Source organism: Thamnophis sirtalis, unplaced genomic scaffold (genome assembly GCF_051295495.1).
Source record: "Thamnophis sirtalis isolate CommonGarterSnake01/CBP01778 unplaced genomic scaffold, rThaSir2_p1.2 scaffold_4, whole genome shotgun sequence".
NCBI lineage: Eukaryota > Metazoa > Chordata > Lepidosauria > Squamata > Natricidae > Thamnophis > Thamnophis sirtalis.
Window position 1 is genome coordinate 121,489,854 of NW_028261384.1, and position 17,995 is coordinate 121,507,848.

Here is a 17,995-nt window from a genome sequence, read left to right on the forward strand (position 1 = left end):
AACAGCCTATCTTGTCCGGGGTCACAAATTCCCAGGCTACTCGGTTAACCAGGACTATGAAGACAAAACCACAGCTCTCCGGGAGTTTAAAATAAGACAGAAAGAACTGGGAGAGCTGAAAAGAATAGAAGATGAACATATGTATGAAGAAGTGGAAACTACTGAAGAATAAACCCTGCTGAACTTTCTAAAACTGCTCTATAATGCCATAAAATCTAGCTTTGTTCCCACACCCGTGATTAATTATTTTGAGGGTTTGGAGGGAATATTTGATTTAGTTTGTGTTATTTTTAGATCATTGTAGTCTAGTGATTTTTACTTTTAATCTCTTTTTGTGATTTTTTTGGAAGGATAAGGTTGTATGCTGCCCAATGTCCAGTGGAGTTGGTCAGCTCTAATGATTTGAAATAATAAATAACTTTTTCTTCATCTCAAGAAATGGTTTTCTACCATAAAGTACCGGTAATTGTAACCTTCATGATCACAGAAGAGGCTGAAACTGTGTAGGAAATCTTTTGCAAAGGGCGGTTATATCCTGAACAGCTCTTTATAGCTTGGCTGTGCTGTTTCCACTCCACTGCTGATTCTGGAAGCTAGCCAGAATTATAAGGTAGAAAGAGCAGAGTAAGGTCGCCAAAATACACAATTGATAGCCAAATGTGTAATAGCCAATTTTTTAAAAATAAGAATTGTGGAATTTCCAAACACACCTTTCAATGAGAGACAACTTGGTCTATTGGTTAAGGCACCAGGCTAGATTTCTAATCCTACTTTAGGCATAAAAGCCCGGTGGGTGACTTTGAACCAATCATCAGGAGTCTGTGAGTTCAAGTCTCACCTTAGGCATGAAGACTGGCTAGGTGACTTGGGGTCAATCACTGTCTCTCAGTCCAATGTAAAAATAAGGATAGAAACGGGGTGGGGAGCCCTCTGAAGCCCTCCTAAAACCTACACTTTGCTGCCAAATTCTGGCAGTTCATTCTAGTTGTTTGGAGAATTTTCAGTGCAATTTTTTTAAAGACATAAACTGAAATAGTTAAACCTGCAAAAGTTCCCACTGCTATTCCCATTCTCAAAAACCCTACAGACCAACAAATGAGGACCCTTGTTGAAATACTTGTGAAAATAAAAAGGAAAGTATAGATGAAAATGCGTTGATTTTTAAATGTAGAAAAACAAGGGGGATGGGGGATGGTTTCCATGTCTTCATGAATAGATTCAATAGTCCAGTCGCGGGATGAAACACACACATCAGTAGTAGAATTAGGATATCTGCTTTCAGGGAAGTTTCAGATCCTTTCATTCACTTCCATATTAAGTAATCCTGTTTTGAGGTGCCTGTTTTTGGAGTTTCTCTCACAACCTTGTTGGGGAGCAACCGCCTTTACAGACTTCTCAGCAATCAGAGATGCCTCCAGATATGGAGATATCCCTGCTAGACTATACCGGATTTGAAATTACACAAAACCAAGATTATTTACAAAAAGACACTATGTGCATCTTAGGTAAAAGTTAGAGAAAAGGCTCGGTATCCAAAGTTGGTGAAGACGTCAATGAAGTGGCTGCTTCCAGCTGCTGTCAACACCTGAAGGGAGAAGAGAAAGATTTTGGGGATGAGCTTATATGATGACCTGAACCAGAGTAGCTAGCCACAACTCCAGCTTTGCGTACTGCTTCTGTTTCAAAATGAAGTTGACTGGCGCGAGCACCACTTTCAGGTCCCAGCAGCTGTTGGACTTCAGAACATTCTCTAGCAAACTATACTGTACAACCTTCTCAATGGGCTGGCATCTTAAGAGGCAGCTAAGATTATCATTTCATCTGGTTCAATTGCTGGCTTTGGTTTTATATCACTATTTATGAGCTGACTAGGAGCCTCCTTAATGAAACAAGAAGTTTGATGCAAATGCTATGATGAATGAATCCAAACACCTCCACGTTGTTCCCAACATCTGAGTTTCTTCAAAATTCAAAAAGACGCAAATATCTGCCTCCTTTCCAAAATGGAAACACCTGCCGCCTTTTCTAAATCCACATAGCTACTGTCCTATTGCATTACTGTCTGGTCTGGAAGCATTACTGCTTCAGACAGAAGGCGGTGCAGAGAGTGGTGAGGATGGCAGAAAATATTATTGGCAGTTCACTCCCTTCTATCCACGACGTAGCACATAAGTGAATGCTTGGGCAGGGTCTGCAGGATTGTCTGGGATGCTACACTTCCTCTTCATGATGTGTTTTCCTTACTACCTTCTGGGAGGGGCCTTCGAGGTATCTGAAGCAGAACATGCAGATTGAGCCACAGTTTTGTTTCATGTAGCATCAACCTTGTGAACTCTCAAGCTTCCGCTTTCTGCTATGTATTCAAGATGGACAGTGATTAAAATGTATGTATGTACGTACATATGTATGTATGTATATGTTAGGGGGCAGATATATACATATGTAGGTATATAGTGTAGTTATATGTTGTTATGTATGGGTACATTTTTGTGAGCAGGCAACAGAATTTCATTTTTAATGTGTGCCAGTGTGCCCACAGAAAAAAATCACAATTACAATAGCACAGATTTATATACCACTTCATAATATTTTACAGCCCACTCTAAGTGGTTTACAGAGTCAGCATATTCCTCCCCAACAATCTGGGCCCTCATTTTACCGACCTCGGAAAGGATGGAAGGCTGAGTCAAACTTGAACGGTGACAATCGAACTGCTGAACTGCAGTCTGTCGGCAGTCAGTAGAAGTAGACAGTAGTACCGCATTCTAACCACTGCATCACCGCAGCTCATAGAGATTATTTTATATCATGATCCCTTTCTTATATTAGGACTCGCCTTTCGAATTTGAGCTCCACCCCATTCATCCAATGAACAGCCCACAATATCTACACCACACAGACAGACACACACACACACACACACCTCCCCCCATTCCAATTCTGCTTGCAATTCTGAAGGTACCTTATCATTACATATATTGCCTGTCCATCTTACCACAAGGTAACTCTGGTCAGCTATATACCTTATGCTCTGCAGAGCGTTCGTTGATGGAAATGGAGTGGACGCAACGAGGGAGGCAAGGGATTTGGGCCTTCACTTCCCCACTGATCTGTAAATGATTAATGGTTGGACTGTGGCCAGCAGAGAGAATCTGTGAAAGATGAGAAAAGGAGGGCTGCTTATTGAGACAGAAGTACTTAAGGTTAAGGTTAAACAGTAGTCATCTTAAGTTGCCCAAAACAGAAACAGTATTTCCTCTTTGTCCCAAAGGTGCTTTTTCAAGAGGTAACTGGACTTCCTGTTTTTTCTTTGAAAACATTTTTCTTCTCATCCAAAAAGCTTCTTCAGCTCTTCTCCTCTGAAGAAGCTTCTTGGATGAGAAGTGAAACATCTTCAAAGAAAAACCAGAAAGCCCAGTTACCTCTTGAAAGAGCACCTTTGGGACAACCATGACCTGGATGACCGAGAATCTTCATAGATAGTAATCCTCTTGAATGCATAATCTTTGGAGAATCTCCTGTTCTCTGCACTGTTTACTTTAAAAAAAAAACCCACTTGGGTAAATTTCAAAGAAAGTTAAAATATAATTAACAAAAAAAAAAGAAGATTGTTTAAATGGGGAGAGGGGATCAGAGGACGGGGAAAAATAAAAAGTGACAAAAGGAAAAAGGAAAAAGAGTACAAAAAGAAGGAAATCCGACTTGATTCGATACAAGTATCTTACAAACCTCCTCGTGCACCAGTCTTGTAAAATGATCCCCTCTCTATGGTATATGAATATAAAATATTTTAGGTGTCTTTTAAACCAGATGGCTCATTTCCAGCCATACATTTCCATTAACATTTTTTTAAGTGTTGGCCTTTCTTGAATTTCTAAACCAATTTGGAAATCTTTGTACTGAGCTTTAGCAGATCAGTGGGTCTCTTTCAGACATATAAAGAATAGAGTCAGAGGAGAAGGATGAGGCTAATAATGGTTAAATAAAGAGACAAAAGCATCAAAGCGAGGATGTCAATATATATTGTGGGGCAGGTTCTAAAATTCAGGGATGTAAGACTTACCAGATCTTGGTAGAACATGGCTTGCTGCTGGCACTGAGGCAAGGGAAATACAGTGGTGGGTGTCACTGACCGTAGGTGCCAAAGAGTGAGCGCTGGGCCTCCGCCACATACCTGTGATATTTTAAAAAATATATATATTTCACAATATTCTTTCCCCAACCTGGTGCTTTCTGCAAGCTTGAACTTTCAATCCACAAACCAATCACCCACTTCAGAATAAAGTGGAGCTCAGGGGCTCCAAAAGGATGAACTATGTGGTTCCTTGATTAGGGTATTGTTTATTGCTTGATTGTTAGTCTAGAAATAATCTTGGTATGAATGTCTGCTTATCTGGATGTTGATTACTGGCAAGGAGGTGTTTCTAGTCTTTTTGTTTCCTTTTGAGCTTTTTATTGAGGGACTCACCATCCAGTCAGAGTCTGTCGCCAAACAACTGATCCACTTCCCATTCTGAGGGCGGCTGCATTCCTAAAAGTATTAAGGAGAGTTTTTAGAAGAAAACTGCTGAGTTAAGTAGTAGTTAGACTCACAGAATTAATAAGTGACCTTTGGATTAGTTCCCCCACAACAAGCTCACTAAAATCAAGGAGATTTAAATTCCTAATTTTTAAAAATATCTATGGGCAAATCTGGAAAAGAGGATAAGTACAGTAATAGTATGCATTCTGAATTTGGGAGAAAGAAAATTGATTCATTCATCCATTCACCCACTCATTGTTTCTTTACAGCCACTCATCTCTATCAATGACACTGGAAGGCTTACAATTCAAAATTCAGGTTAAGATGAAAATACCTCATATTTGTGGACTTCAATTGATTGCACTTGACCTCCTGTACGTAAATCTGAAAACCAGATTAAAAAAGAAGGAGGGGGGAAACAGTCCTTAAAACAGCATTTTCTTTCTGATTGAAAATCACAACAACATCCTTCAGATGTGTTGACCTGCCCAGCATTTGTTCCCTTTGCAGCTGGAAGAACAAATTAGGGGTGGAAACAGAAACACAACCAAATAGACTAGAAATGAACAGCTCTGCAAATTCTGCTGAAGCTCACAGCAGGATTGAACCATTACAATTTACAGTGAGGGATTCCTGGGAGTTGTAGTGCAGAAACATCTGGATTTACAGTCTCCCTAGGAAGTCTTATCATTCTACATTCCAGCCAAACCAGCCTTCAGTAGCTTTGCATCCAGAGCCTGTTCCACAATAGTCGGGCCAATACAGATAAAGTTCTGCTCTGATAGGACCCAGATACAAGTTTGCTTTAGAGGTGGAGGGAATGCAGCTTGGTGATAAAGCACAACGTGTTAAGCCAAAGTTTCAAATCAATCTCTGACATGTTCAGCCAGAAATCCCAGAGGTTTGCTGCTGGTTGTCATAAAAGGAGTACCTGAAGGTTTTACTTCACTAGTCATAGCCAACTTTAGGGGACCAGTGTTCATCTCCATTTCTAAGCTATTGAGCTAGTGCTGCCCGAAGATGTTTCTGCAATCCTGTGGCCAGCATGACATCACACCACAGCGCAGAGCAGGCAGCAAAGCACAGATCACTCTCTTTGCAGCAAAGTGGTACTTATTTAGCTATTTGCATACTTGTGGACCGCTAGGTTGGCAGGAGCTGAGGCAAATGACAGGAGCTCACTCCGTCAAGCAGTGGTAGGACTCAAACATCTAGAGCACAGATCTTCTTTGGCATTTTTTAAGCCACTGAGTGACTGTGCCTCTAAAGGTAAGTGGACTATTAAAGAATTTAATGTAAGGCATATATATTATGCTCCTGTAGGGCAGCTTTCAGATTTGTGGAGGTAATTCCAGAATTCCCTAGCCAGCATGTCCTCTGCTGAGGATTGTGGGAATTGGAGTTCATATATCCAGAGGATGCTGCGTTTGTCTAAAGCAGGGTTGGGCAACTATGGCAACTTTATGACCTGTAGACTTTAACTCCCAGAATTCCTAAGCCAGCATGGAGGAGTTGCCCTCCCCTGGTCTGAAGACTGTTAGATCTTTTACAAAGACACAGGAGCACGCATGAAAGGAAGAGAGAGTCAGAGTTTCACACAAGAGACACTTACCCCAAAGACGTACGGTCCCATCTTCACTTCCTGACAGGCATTCTCGGAGCTGCTCCCGGAGGGCCAAACAGTGGATATAATCAGTGTGGCCCTGAAATTCACGCTGAGAGAAGTGGAGGAAGGGACAGAGAAGGGACAAAGTGACTTCAAGTTTACCCCTATATAGGTATTCCAATAATGGCCCATGAAAATCAGCATTCTAGCTCTGGTTAACAGTGAAAGAGAAAGACGGCACCAGAGGGTCTCAGAGTCAGAATTGCTATTCACTCCTAACAAAATATGGTAGGTCTCTGATCTCTACTATTTCCAAAATCCCCCACAACATCTCTCCCAGAGAATTCCAAGAGGTGTTTAAGATCATTAGGCTGACGAATGAGCAAGATCTTTAAGGCAGTTGAGCTACCTGTTCATTAGATCCATGCAGTGGTGAATAAGAGAGGAGGTGATACCCCCTTCTCTTCAAGAAATCATTGCTAGACCCAATAATTTTGGACAATTTTTGTGCAGTCTCCAGCCTTCCTGGATAAGATTGTTGAGAAATGGTCAGACTACATCATCAGAGGATCATGGAAGGATTATCTAGACCTGCTCAAGGCAGGTTTCAGACCAGGGACAGTAGATAGCACTGAGTATACCTTGTTTCCCCAAAAATAAGACCTATCCCAAAAATAAGTCCTAACCTGATTTTTACACATGTGCCCAATATAGGTCCTACCCCCAAAAATAAATCCTAGTTACGATCCTGCCCACTCAGTTGCACCTAGTTGCACAAGGTGGGGCATGGAGCACAGGTAAAAATCAAGTTACGGTGGGGATGGAGGAGAGGAGCTATCCCATGTGCCCCACACCCACCTCCCTTAGGATAGTTGCAGCCAGGCCTCCCACACCCTGACCCCTGCCTTGCCGGCCCACTTCTTCTGTGGCCACTTACTGCTAATTGTGTGTGTTGCCCCTGGCCTCCATTTCACTGTCAGAGGCCTTCAGGAAAGGCTTCTGCGGCTGAGAAACATGCTCCAGATTGACACGTGCATCGCCCCCTGGCCTCAGTTTCACCTCAGAGGTGTCATCAGAGCTCGTTTCTCAACTGAAGAGGCCTTTCTTGAAAGCCTCTAATGGCAAAACAGAGGCCAGGGGGCGATGCACATGAGCGGCAGCAAGCAATCACAGAAGTGGGCTGGCAGCAGGCTCATGGGCTCCTGCAGATGGAGCTGTTGATGCTGCCACTGCAAGGTAAGACAGTGGAAGATATGCCCCGAAAATAAGACTTAATACTTCTTTCGGAGGTTTAAAAATTAAGACCGGGTCTTATTTTCAGGGAAACACGTTATGTGTTGATGAGAAAACTGATTACTTTTTATAAAAGCCATAACCATGTTTCACTAGTCTTTACAGAAGAAAGCTGAAGATACTTCCAGATCTATTCTCAAGAAAGTCCAGTTGCCTTTTGAAAAAGCACCTTTGGGACAACCATAACCTGGATGACTGAGAATCTCCATAGATACTTCCAGATCTAGTGAATTCAACTTCTGGATTCTGAGCACAGCATTGAAAGTGAATGGCATATGCTGAAAAGCTCCCTGGTTGAGAAAAATCACACTCAAAGTTTAGAAAGTGGAAACGGGCAAATGCACAAGGGAGAGAATTCAAAATAGATGCATTAAGATTGGTAATCAACATTTATTTAGAGTGTGTTTGTGTGTTTTAATGCTATATCTCTATCTATCTCTCTATCTCTCTCTCTCTATCATCTCCCTCTCTCCCTCTGAAAAGTACTGGTTTGTAGAAGGAATGGCAGAACCTGGGGACGGAGTCAAAGGATCAGCCTAGAATCCCTATGTAGTCACTAGTAAACTAAGTCCAACTTTCCTTGAATTCCATTGACTTTTATTTAACTCCAAGCATGTGAATTGAAAATATTCCTCTGTATGGGAAGATTAACAATAAATCAGCTTAATTGGAGCGTCATGTGTGGACCTGATCTTTTGTTCCTGATATGATCTGCTAGTTAAATTATCAACATTTATCCAGATCTTAAGAAGAATTTTGAGAAAACCAGAAAGGCTGAAAGGTCCATCTTGGCTTATTTCCCCCACAGGACTCACAGTAAAGGCTCCAGTCTCCAGGTCCATCATGTGAATGACACAGTCACCTCCAGCCATCAGTAGAGAATTATCCTAGAGAAAGTTGGGGAGAAAGGAAAGAATGTGGCATGATGAAACCTCTTCTTGATCCATCCATCCCTAAACAGCCCAATGGCCATACCTTCAGGTTCAAGTACAGGCTGTTGATTTCTGGCACTTCAAGTCTACTCCTAAATAGGAAACAAAAGGCAAACCTTCAATGTCAACATGTCCATGGGCTGGGGGAAAAATAATAGCAAAAACAGGAAACAGCAAAACAAGGCTTTACCCATAAGGTGGCCTCCTACTCCAAGCTTCTTTGCAACTCTAAAGTGGAAGGCAAGGAAAGGCATCTTAAGAATAACAGAAGTCAGAAAACCTACAGCCAGGCTCGGAGGGAAGGAGGAGGGAAGCAACCCACATACCTTTTTCACAATCTCGCTCCAGTTCCAGGCTTTGACCTCTCCATTGCCAGCACTTAACAGCTGCCGATCGGTGGACACCATGGCATAGATAGCTCCACTGTGGGCTATGGAAAGAAGAGAGATGTTTCATAAGGAATGTGGCCTTAAGATGGGTCATGCCTTCTGGGGAATCCTCAGCTGAACCAAAGAAACACAACAACATTGATGCCAAATGAAGAATTCCTTCTGGGATAGAGACAGACGGCCCATCCATGCTGTCTGCTGACTAGCCCTAATTTGAGCATAGAAGAACAGCCCAGTTTACTATAGGCTAATGTTTATGTTGAAGTCCACACATCTTAAAATTGCCAATGTTCAGAAACTTTGCTAAGGCACCTATAGATTTCGTCTGCTAGCCCGACCACCGTCACTAACCAGCAAAGGACACCACTGGCTTCTTGCTCTCCTCCTTGGCTTCTGAACTTAATGCTGCTGACAGGCTATCAAAAAGAAAGAGTGAAAATTAACCGAAAGATTGTCTTGCTTTAAAAAAAAAAACAATTATAAAAGCATAGCCAGTGATAAGCTACATCCAAATACCTGAATACGGCAATTTCTCCATAGTTGTTTCCGGCTGCTAAATATTTGCCACAAGGCGAGACACTTTGAGTGTATATGGTCATGTGCAAGAGCTCAAGAGATCGTTGAATGTCCATCTGGCAAAGAGGAAAAAAAAAAGAATAGAATAGAATTCTTTATTGGCCAAGTGTGAATGGACACTCAAGGAATTTGTCTCTGGTTCCATAAACTCTCAGGGTACATTCCAGCAACAAGTGATAAATCATGATTATAATCATAAAAAACATTCAACATAAATCATAAAATATAACACTCAGCGATAGTCATAGGATACTAAATAAGCAATCAATATAAATCATATAGGATACTAAAGATACAAGCAACAAAGTTATAGTCATAATAAGGAATAGATAAAAAAAATGAGAAGGATATTAGTAATGAAGCCCTAATAGATAATTTGGCAGTGTTGTGGGAATTAGTTGTTTAGCAGAGTGATGGCATGGGGGGGAAATTGACCTTGTGTCTAGTTGTTTGGGCATGCAATGCTCTAGTATCGTCCTGAGGGAAGAAGTTGAAACAGTTTATGTCCGGGATATGAGGGGACTGTGTTAATGAAGCAGAGGTCCATTTAGGCTGCATCCAGAGATGTTCTTTGTGGGTATTTTAAGTAACAACCAGTTTTTCGAATATAGAATAGTCTTTTCACCCACAACTATAGGAGGTTTAACTCTGAATTTTTTGAGACCAGCACAAATAATTGTTCAGAAAATTTGCCCTGCAATTCTCCTCATCAATCTCCTTCATTATGATGATAAAATTCACTTCCTGCATTTATTTCAAAGATAATTTCAGTGAATATTCATGAGTAGAAGGGATGGTGTTCTTGCACTTGTACAAATTGGTCAACCCATGTGTATGTGTGTGTGCATGCGTGTGCTTGTGCATGTATGAACTACCTTTCACTACGCAGTCACCTTTCCAGCCTTCTACATCCTAGGATGCTCCCTGTGCCTCAATTAAATCGTGACCAACCGTAAGCTGGGGGTATATACCGGTCTAGTAACTGATTTTTTAAAATATAAACAATGCTGTTCTTCAATTGTTAGATGGCCTAAACATTGATATTTGAAGTAGAAGTTTTTGACAGTTATATTTTATTAGGTTCTACTAATCTAGTTGAAATGTTATTTTATATTGCTATTCCATGTATGATATGCTATACTCCAAATAAACAAATCCCAAGAAAGATATCAATGGGCTTCTACAGACTGGGAAGGCTTTGGGGGAGTGGAAAGAGATGCAACAATTACAAAAGTTTAGTTTAGTTTATTTGTCTTGTATGCCGCCCACTCCCGAAGGACTCCGGGCGGCTCACAATAAACAAGGGAAGGGGGATAAATAGACAAAAACAACACTTTAAAATACGCAACATTCACAGTTTCCGTGGGGCTGGATGTTTCACAAGCCCCCCGGCCTGCTGGAGCAGCCAGGACTTGGTGGCTTTGCGGAAGGCCGGGAGGGTAGTAAGGGTCCAGATCTCCACGGGGAGGTCATTCCAGAGGGCTGGAGCTGCAACAGAGAAGGCTCTCCCCCGGGGAGTCATAAGCCGACATTGGCTGGCAGATGGAATCCGGAGGAGACCTAACCTGTGAGATCTAATTGGTCTATGGGAGGTAATCAGCAGGAGGCGGTCTCTCAGGTACCCAGGTCCGATGCCATGTGAATCAACATTCACTGCATTATCAATGAAGTAAGCTATTTAAAAAAAAACCCAAAGGAAATATATGTGTGTGTCTGTGTGTTTTCCAGCATAACTCTGGAATGCCTCAAGCAATTTCAACCAAACCTGGTACATAGATGACTTACTCTCTGGAGACCAATACTGTGGGGTAAGACACCCCACAAGGTGTGTGTTCTGTCAAGATGCAGACTGTTGTGCCTTTAAATGGCTTCTATTGTACTGCCACAAAATGGCTTCTATTGTACAGCGCAGTGGAGTTGCCATGGTAACAGCTTCACAGTACTCCACAAGGGGGCACCCTGGGTAAGGGTGAAAATCCAACATTAAAAATTACGTTTCGTCCGGACATTTCCCCCCTATAAATAAGTACCTGGGCAACGCTGGGTTATTGGCTAGTCTGTAATAAATTAGCAATTTCCTAACAGGGAGATAAAATAGAAAAGTAAGCGCCTTCCTCACCAGCCTTGTACATGTAGTCCTCACACTTATGACATTAGCAATATTTGAAGTTACAACCCAACTCAAAAAAGGGAGCTTACGACCCAGACCCGAAACTCTGAGTCATTTCCCTGCAATCATATGACTGCACTTTAGATATTCAGCAACCTGGCTTTATTTGACAGCGTCCTGCAGTCACATGGCTGTATTTTATGTTGTGCTGAAAACCAGTAACTTTTCAGTTTTCAGCACAGCAACATCCAAACCAATGGTTCACTTAACAACCACCACACAAAACATTATAAAATCAACCAGAAAGACTTAAGACCACAATGGGCAGGCTCCATTTTGGTTGCAACTCGAAGATTACTTGTATATTCAGCAGATCCTCTTGGGATGCCTGCAGAAGATAGACTGGCAGTAGTCTCCACTTTAACATAACATAACACTATTCTGCATGCCCACATTGAGCAATATGTTCAATTTCCTTAGAAACAAACTAGATTCAATACAAGCTGGTGTGATCAATAAGCAGCAATTGAGTTCCGTTCTGTGGTGATTTCATCATTATTTGCTTTGTTGCTATGTCTGCTTAACTGCTATTTGCTTCGGATTTTGTTTGCAAGATATATATTTTGTCACCTCACGTTTGATCTTTATCACAAAAAGGTGATGATATAAATATTTATATGGAATTCTCAAAAAGATCCTGATTAAAATAATTAAGAACAGGCATAACCGCATAAAATAGAAACCACACTAAAAAAAATGAACTACTTGAAGCAGTATTTCTCAACACTTGACAAGTTTATGCTGTGGGGGTTTCAACTCCCAGAAGTCTCCAGCTAGCATAATGGCTAGGGAATTCTGGGAGATGAAGTCCACATATCTTAAAATTGCCGCATGATGGTTGATTAAAGCATAGTACATGCTACATTTTGAACGCAGTGACCCGGTAGCTAAAGACGCTGAGCTTGTTGATCAGAAAGGTCGGCAATTTGGCGTTTGAATCCCTAGCGCCGCTTAACAGAATTGAGTTCCCCTTACTTGTCCCAGCTTCTGCCAACCTAGCAGTTTGAAAGCATGTAAAAATGCAAGTAGAAAAAAATAGGAAAGCGTTCCCTGCACCTTCAGCGTTTATAGTCATGCCAGAGACATCTTCGGACAGCGCTGGCTCTTCGGCTTTGAAACATAGGTGTGCGAGGGGAACCTTTACCTTTGCATGCTAAATTACTAATTTAGTTGCTCCTTTCCAAATGTAATTCCCCGCCCAAATTTAGAGCCCAAGTGGTGGGAAACATGCTTTGCATTTTAATCTATTTAATCAATCAGCTTTCACCTATACAACTCCCATCTACCCCAGCCAGTCTGATAAATTACTGTTTTGAGTCCAAACATTTCCAAATTGGGAAAGGCAGCCGGTAGGGGGCGCGAGCCATCAATTCAGCATCTCTATGGTTAAACGAAGATAGAGAGACCCGAACGCAAAACCCAAAGTATGACGGGAGTCCTCGTTCCAGCCTACTGGGAACTACATTTCCCACAACCCCTGACATTAAGCATCACTTCTCTTCACGTGATGATTGTGGCGCTTCTAGTTTTCCCGTCTGGCTGTGGTGCGCTATTGTGAGACCAGCGTGAGAAGGTCTTAAGGACGGTAAGAATCGTTTTTCTTCATAGTAAATTTTGCAGTGGAATAGAGCATGCGCATATCCTACCGTCCGCTCCGCACTCTAGCCTCTCTTTCATTCCCCGCCTCCCACCCGGCAGCGTGCACGTGCACTGACCGTTCCTCGTTTCTCAATTTCTTTTCCACAGCGCGCACGTGCAGAGGATCGACCGGGCATCCTACCCCACCCTCAGAGTGAGCCACGCCCTTTCCTGTGATCATGGTCACACCACCTTCGGCTAGTGGCGGCTTTCTTAGGCCAGCGCAAGGCATGCTGGGATTTGAATTTCTTGATTGAGCGCTATAAGTCGTCGGGAAACGTCCTAAAGATGGCTGCCAAAGGGCGCAAAGCCTGCTGGGAACTCACTTTTTTTTTTTAATTCCACGATGCGCAGGCTGGGCTGTATCAGCAAAGCGAAGTCCAGTCAGAGCGAATTTGTCTTATCCTGAAGGGGCCTGAGGACCCTGGAGGGTTAAGGAAATCCCCTGTGATCCTCGTAATCCTTGATCCTCTACATAAGAAATTGCAAGGTGTTTTTTTAGCGACGTCCATTGTGATCAGAAGCTGAAGTGCCGAGAGCTCTGAAAATGCTTGCTTTAAAAAAAAAATGCAATATTTACAGTATTTTACAAAGGAAAATTCAAGAGTAAAACTAAGGAAAACTTGTGCAAATTCTAATAAAAATACTCCAAATCAAATAATTTGTATGCAATTAACTCGCTTTAATTGCCTTTTTGAATATAAATTATTTGACTTGGAGCATTTTTATTAAAAATATGCGATGTTGCAAAGTTTTTCATGGTTTTTGCCCTTGAATTTTCCTATGTAAAACAAAGTTATAAACATTTTTATTCTTATGAATCTCTAATTTTCCCATTAAAAAAAACATTTGTCCTTTATTTTCCCCAAGGATATATGTTTGTTATATAGTCAGTCTCGATTTACAGCTATTTGTTTAGTGACTGTTTGAAATTACAATGATAGTGAAAAAAGTGATGTGACTTTCACACCACTGTTGGTCATGTGATCAAAATTCAGCCGCTTGGCAGCTCATGTATTTATGATGGTTGCAGTGTCCTGGGGTCATGTGATTTTCTTTTGCAACATTCTGAAATCGAAATTACCTTTATATTTGTTTTATATATTTTTGCCACATTTTAATCTTTCCCTTTTATTTATTCCCCTATTCATTTTGTTTAAAAAATTGTCTTTTGAAATTTAATAAAGCTACATATAAAAAAAATAAAAACATATTACTCAGTTCTGACTAACTTTCCTTTTCAGAAGTGCTCAAATTCAACATGACATCCATTCAAGACATTTACATCTCTGTTGGAAAATTTATTCTTTTTAACTTTTCTTTTGCTTTAATTCACAGATGAATCCTACAATAAGGCCAGGGTCACCACCAGCTGTTTCTTCCGGGCATTTTTTGCACTGCTCAGTCTTGTCCAGGAATATGGGCTATAGCCACAACATCATCCCAAGTTGGGAACGCGATGTGCCATGCACAATTCCACGGATGAAACCCAGACACAGATTGGTGAATTTCAGTGCTGTTCAAAGATCTCGGTAATCATATGCTATGAGGCTTTCAGATTAATATAAATAGATTCTGCAGATTTGGGATAGAGGAGAATTCATCTATCTGGCATTTATTCACACATGGCCATGTGACCATTCTAAAGCATCTTAAAAGATGTTAAGAGAACTTGCTAAAGGTTTTGTCGCTCAGCTTCCTTCAAAGCAAGTCTGGGCAATTATTTTTCCCAAGGAGCCACATGAGAATCTGGGACTGTTGTGGAGGGCTGAACCGATAAAGCCATACATTTATTCATATTTGAGTTCTACTTTCCAATTGACCTCATGCAGGCCAGACAGGGGCAGCCAAAGGGCTAGATGTGGCCCAGGGGCCCTGTAAAATGCCCAGCTGTGCTTCAAAGGAAAAATGATGAAGGGGGTTGAGGCAAAGAAGGCAACAGCAGACTATGTATCAGATTTATTTGGATATTTAATAGTATTTTTGAGTAGCACCCTAATATACATTACTCTTAGAGAAAATCTATTTGTTGACAAAGAGTCAATGCCAACTTGATAGCATATAATCTGCCTTCTTTACAAAAATATTTAAAAAGCACAGTTTAGTTAAACTCTGAAATCATTTATTGAGCAGCACCCAAAAGTTAAACCATAAAAGATAACAAAAGCTTGGGCAAGTGTTTTGTCTGCTGCTGAAATAAGTGTGAGAATAAATAGATTGGCAAATATTTCGAAAATTCTGTACCCAAGCTGTCAATGGTTTAGGAGTGGACAACAAAGTAATATAAAATTGATACCAAAGGGAAGGTTTTGTAGCTTAGGGTTTTCAAAGCCAATAAAGTGGGAATCTGCCAGGGAGTATCAGGAGTCTTCTGTTTATGAGCTGTGGTGGCAGCAGTTGTTAGAATACAGTATTGCAGGCTAACTCTGTCCACAACCTGGAGTTCGCTTCTCACAGTCTCAGAGTTGACTCAGCCTTCCATCCTTTCGAAGTTGGTAAAATGTGGACCCAGATTATTGGGGGCAATATGCTGACATTGTAAATTGATCAGAGTGCTGTAAAGCACTAAGGAGCACTACATAAGTCTAAGGACTATTAATATTATATTTTAAAGGTACATTGGTGGCACAAAAATAACCAATAATGATGTTTAGCTTCTTAATGCAAATCTCATTTCTTTTTTTAGGTGCCAGTCAGTATCCCTTGCTTTCAAGCGACATCTGGAAAGCAAAGAACAGTAAGTGTGGAGGAAAATAAGAGCTACAGCTAAGGAGGCATTGACAAAAAAAAATGCCCTGATCCATTTTTGTATTCCATATTTTTGGGTATATAGATGGTACTTGATGGCTAATGCTGGCAAAATTTAAGTTTTTGTTCAGAAGTGTAGATGTTAAGTCACTAAATGTTTACAAGACTAAGTGGTAGCTGTAGCCAAACTCTCAATAAGCTGTCATTAAGCTTGCCCTTTCATGTTGCTTGCTATCACACTGGAACCTTCTCACGCCATTATGGTGTAGACATTCCTAACAACATAACTAAGTATGGTGTAGTCACATAAGTTATTAGAAATGCTGTATAAAGGACCATCTTTTGTTTTGGAGGTCGTCCTGTTCGCAGAAACTTTCCAAAATGTTTCTACTGAAGTGCCACCTCCCATAAGGGGCATGATAGTCTTAACTATGATGTGTTCAGCAGTACTTTGTTCTAACTAGGATTTTATTGAATGGAGGATGAATGGTCACTGTTTTCTGCATCTTAACAGGGAACCCCGCTCTAAACATTTTCTGTCAGAGGAGAAGATGGCTGCCCGTTTTAATTCCCTTAGCCTGGACAATGACCACATCTACTGTTCTAATGGCTTCCCTGTCCACAGTGAAAACCCCAGATGGCAGCAAGCATACACACAGCTGAAAGAGCTACAACGGAGGTACCAGAAAGCATGGCAGCTTTGTGCTTTTAAAAAAAGTGGGTTCAGGGAAGCAGAATATTTTGACTTCCTCACATAAGGCCTTCTCTGTCTCAGGCTGTCTCAAGATGGAGCAAGTGAAGGAACCAACTCTACAGAAGAAGAGCTGACCACAGTCATTGTAGACGGTGAATTCATGATGGGAGACTGCCCTATGCTGGTGCCATCTTCCTTCACATTAGAAGGTCTCGAAGGAAGCAGCATCGCCCCTGAAGAAATGCTTCTTTCTCTGTGAGTATTAATGAAGTACAGATAGTCTTTGCTTAACGACCAGTCGCTCAGTGGCCATTCAAAGTTATGAGAGACACCCAGGGGATGGGAATTGTTAAGCGAGACCATCTTGCTTAATAGCTATCACCACTTACGACTGTAATGAGCAGGCTCCATTACAGTCGTAGGTCAAAGGTTACCTGTAGGAATGTGTAACAAGGAAAATGGATGAACAATTAATCAGCTGTCTCATTTTCACAGGAATCCTTCTACCGAAATTGTCCTGTGGAGCCCTCACACTAACTCTCTCTTGCACACCATTAGGACACTGATGACTCCCTCATCCGTCCAGCCCCATCTAGAAGCAGTGGCAAACCAAGAGGAAATGGAAGTATGAATCAACAACCCCAATTTTACTTCCCTTTGAAATCAAATTCACTTCTCTGGCTGTATCTTTTAACAAAAAGCACTTTTATCTAGCCAGTATAAACATTTCACTAAAATATTGTACTCCACCACGGCAGCCTTCGTCATTTTCACCCAGCTGCAATAATCTGATCCTTTCTCTTCCGTCCACATAATGTTTGCAGTATATCTGCAATTAAGTCCAATATATATTTTCTCTTTCAATAGGCAATCAGCAAATACTTCCCAGGACACTGAAATATACTTTTAAATAAGAATTAAATGGGCATTCTTGTCACTTCTTTTATACTTTATTAGCACAGAAGTCAGATTTTTAATGTCCCTTAAAGTTGGAAGAATTTAAATTTTTTTCCTTGACTTTTTGCTTCCGATAAAGAGAACTCAACACTTTTATACTGCCAAATGTTACTTGAGAGGAGCTGGCATTATGATGACCTCTTCCTGTTGGTACCTAGGGAATGTGTGTAACAGGGAAATAAAAGAAGCAGAATTGTTTTTATATCTAAATGTCTTTATTGAATAGTGGTATATCCTTAACAAGTCTGATGCTATTAGCAGTGAGTTAAAATGAGATGTTTTAGTTATCTACAGAATTGGGTGTATATAAAATAATTAAAGAAGCAAATAAATTGCACAGTGTCCCAGTGTTGAAAAGGGACAGAGTCTCTGTCTGTAATACCTCAAAGTTGGGAATCATAAATTGGCAACTTATCAGCTGCATCCGGACATAGTTTCACACTCCTATTTTAAAATTTATGCCGCCATTT

At 41.0% G+C, this 17,995-nt stretch overlaps 2 protein-coding genes across 9 annotated transcripts; one reads left to right on the forward strand and one right to left on the reverse strand.

Annotated features, from left to right (window-relative positions):
* Positions 1-1,144: 1,144 nt before the first annotated feature.
* On the reverse strand, positions 1,145-13,338 carry THOC6 (THO complex subunit 6). Of its 2 annotated transcripts, none has more exons than XM_014059278.2 (13): positions 13,204-13,338; positions 9,259-9,374; positions 9,094-9,158; positions 8,680-8,783; positions 8,544-8,581; positions 8,397-8,445; positions 8,237-8,308; positions 6,135-6,237; positions 4,857-4,906; positions 4,469-4,531; positions 4,064-4,174; positions 3,024-3,152; positions 1,145-1,585 (listed from the first exon to the last, which is right to left on the reverse strand). In XM_014059278.2, the coding sequence occupies exons 1-13, from the start codon at positions 13,261-13,263 to the stop codon at positions 1,502-1,504; spliced, it is 1,044 nt and encodes a 347-aa protein (XP_013914753.1). In that variant the 5' UTR covers positions 13,264-13,338; the 3' UTR covers positions 1,145-1,501. The 2 variants fall into 2 exon arrangements, with proteins under 2 accessions (XP_013914753.1, XP_087570162.1); XM_087714036.1 differs by having other exon boundaries at positions 13,135-13,266.
* HCFC1R1 (host cell factor C1 regulator 1) lies at positions 12,897-17,722 on the forward strand. Of its 7 annotated transcripts, none has more exons than XR_001313125.2 (7): positions 12,897-13,073; positions 14,465-14,658; positions 15,813-15,863; positions 16,389-16,553; positions 16,650-16,823; positions 17,064-17,251; positions 17,605-17,722. XR_001313125.2 is itself a non-coding variant. In XM_087714037.1 (7 exons), the coding sequence occupies exons 3-7, from the start codon at positions 14,465-14,467 to the stop codon at positions 17,197-17,199; spliced, it is 720 nt and encodes a 239-aa protein (XP_087570163.1). In that variant the 5' UTR covers positions 12,897-13,073; positions 13,235-13,354; the 3' UTR covers positions 17,200-17,722. The 7 variants fall into 7 exon arrangements, 5 of the variants coding, with proteins under 5 accessions (XP_087570163.1, XP_013914756.2, XP_013914755.2 ...); XM_087714037.1 differs by adding an exon at positions 13,235-13,354 and having other exon boundaries at positions 17,064-17,722; XM_014059281.2 differs by adding an exon at positions 13,235-13,280 and having other exon boundaries at positions 17,064-17,722.
* The last annotated feature ends 273 nt before the right edge of the window (positions 17,723-17,995 follow it).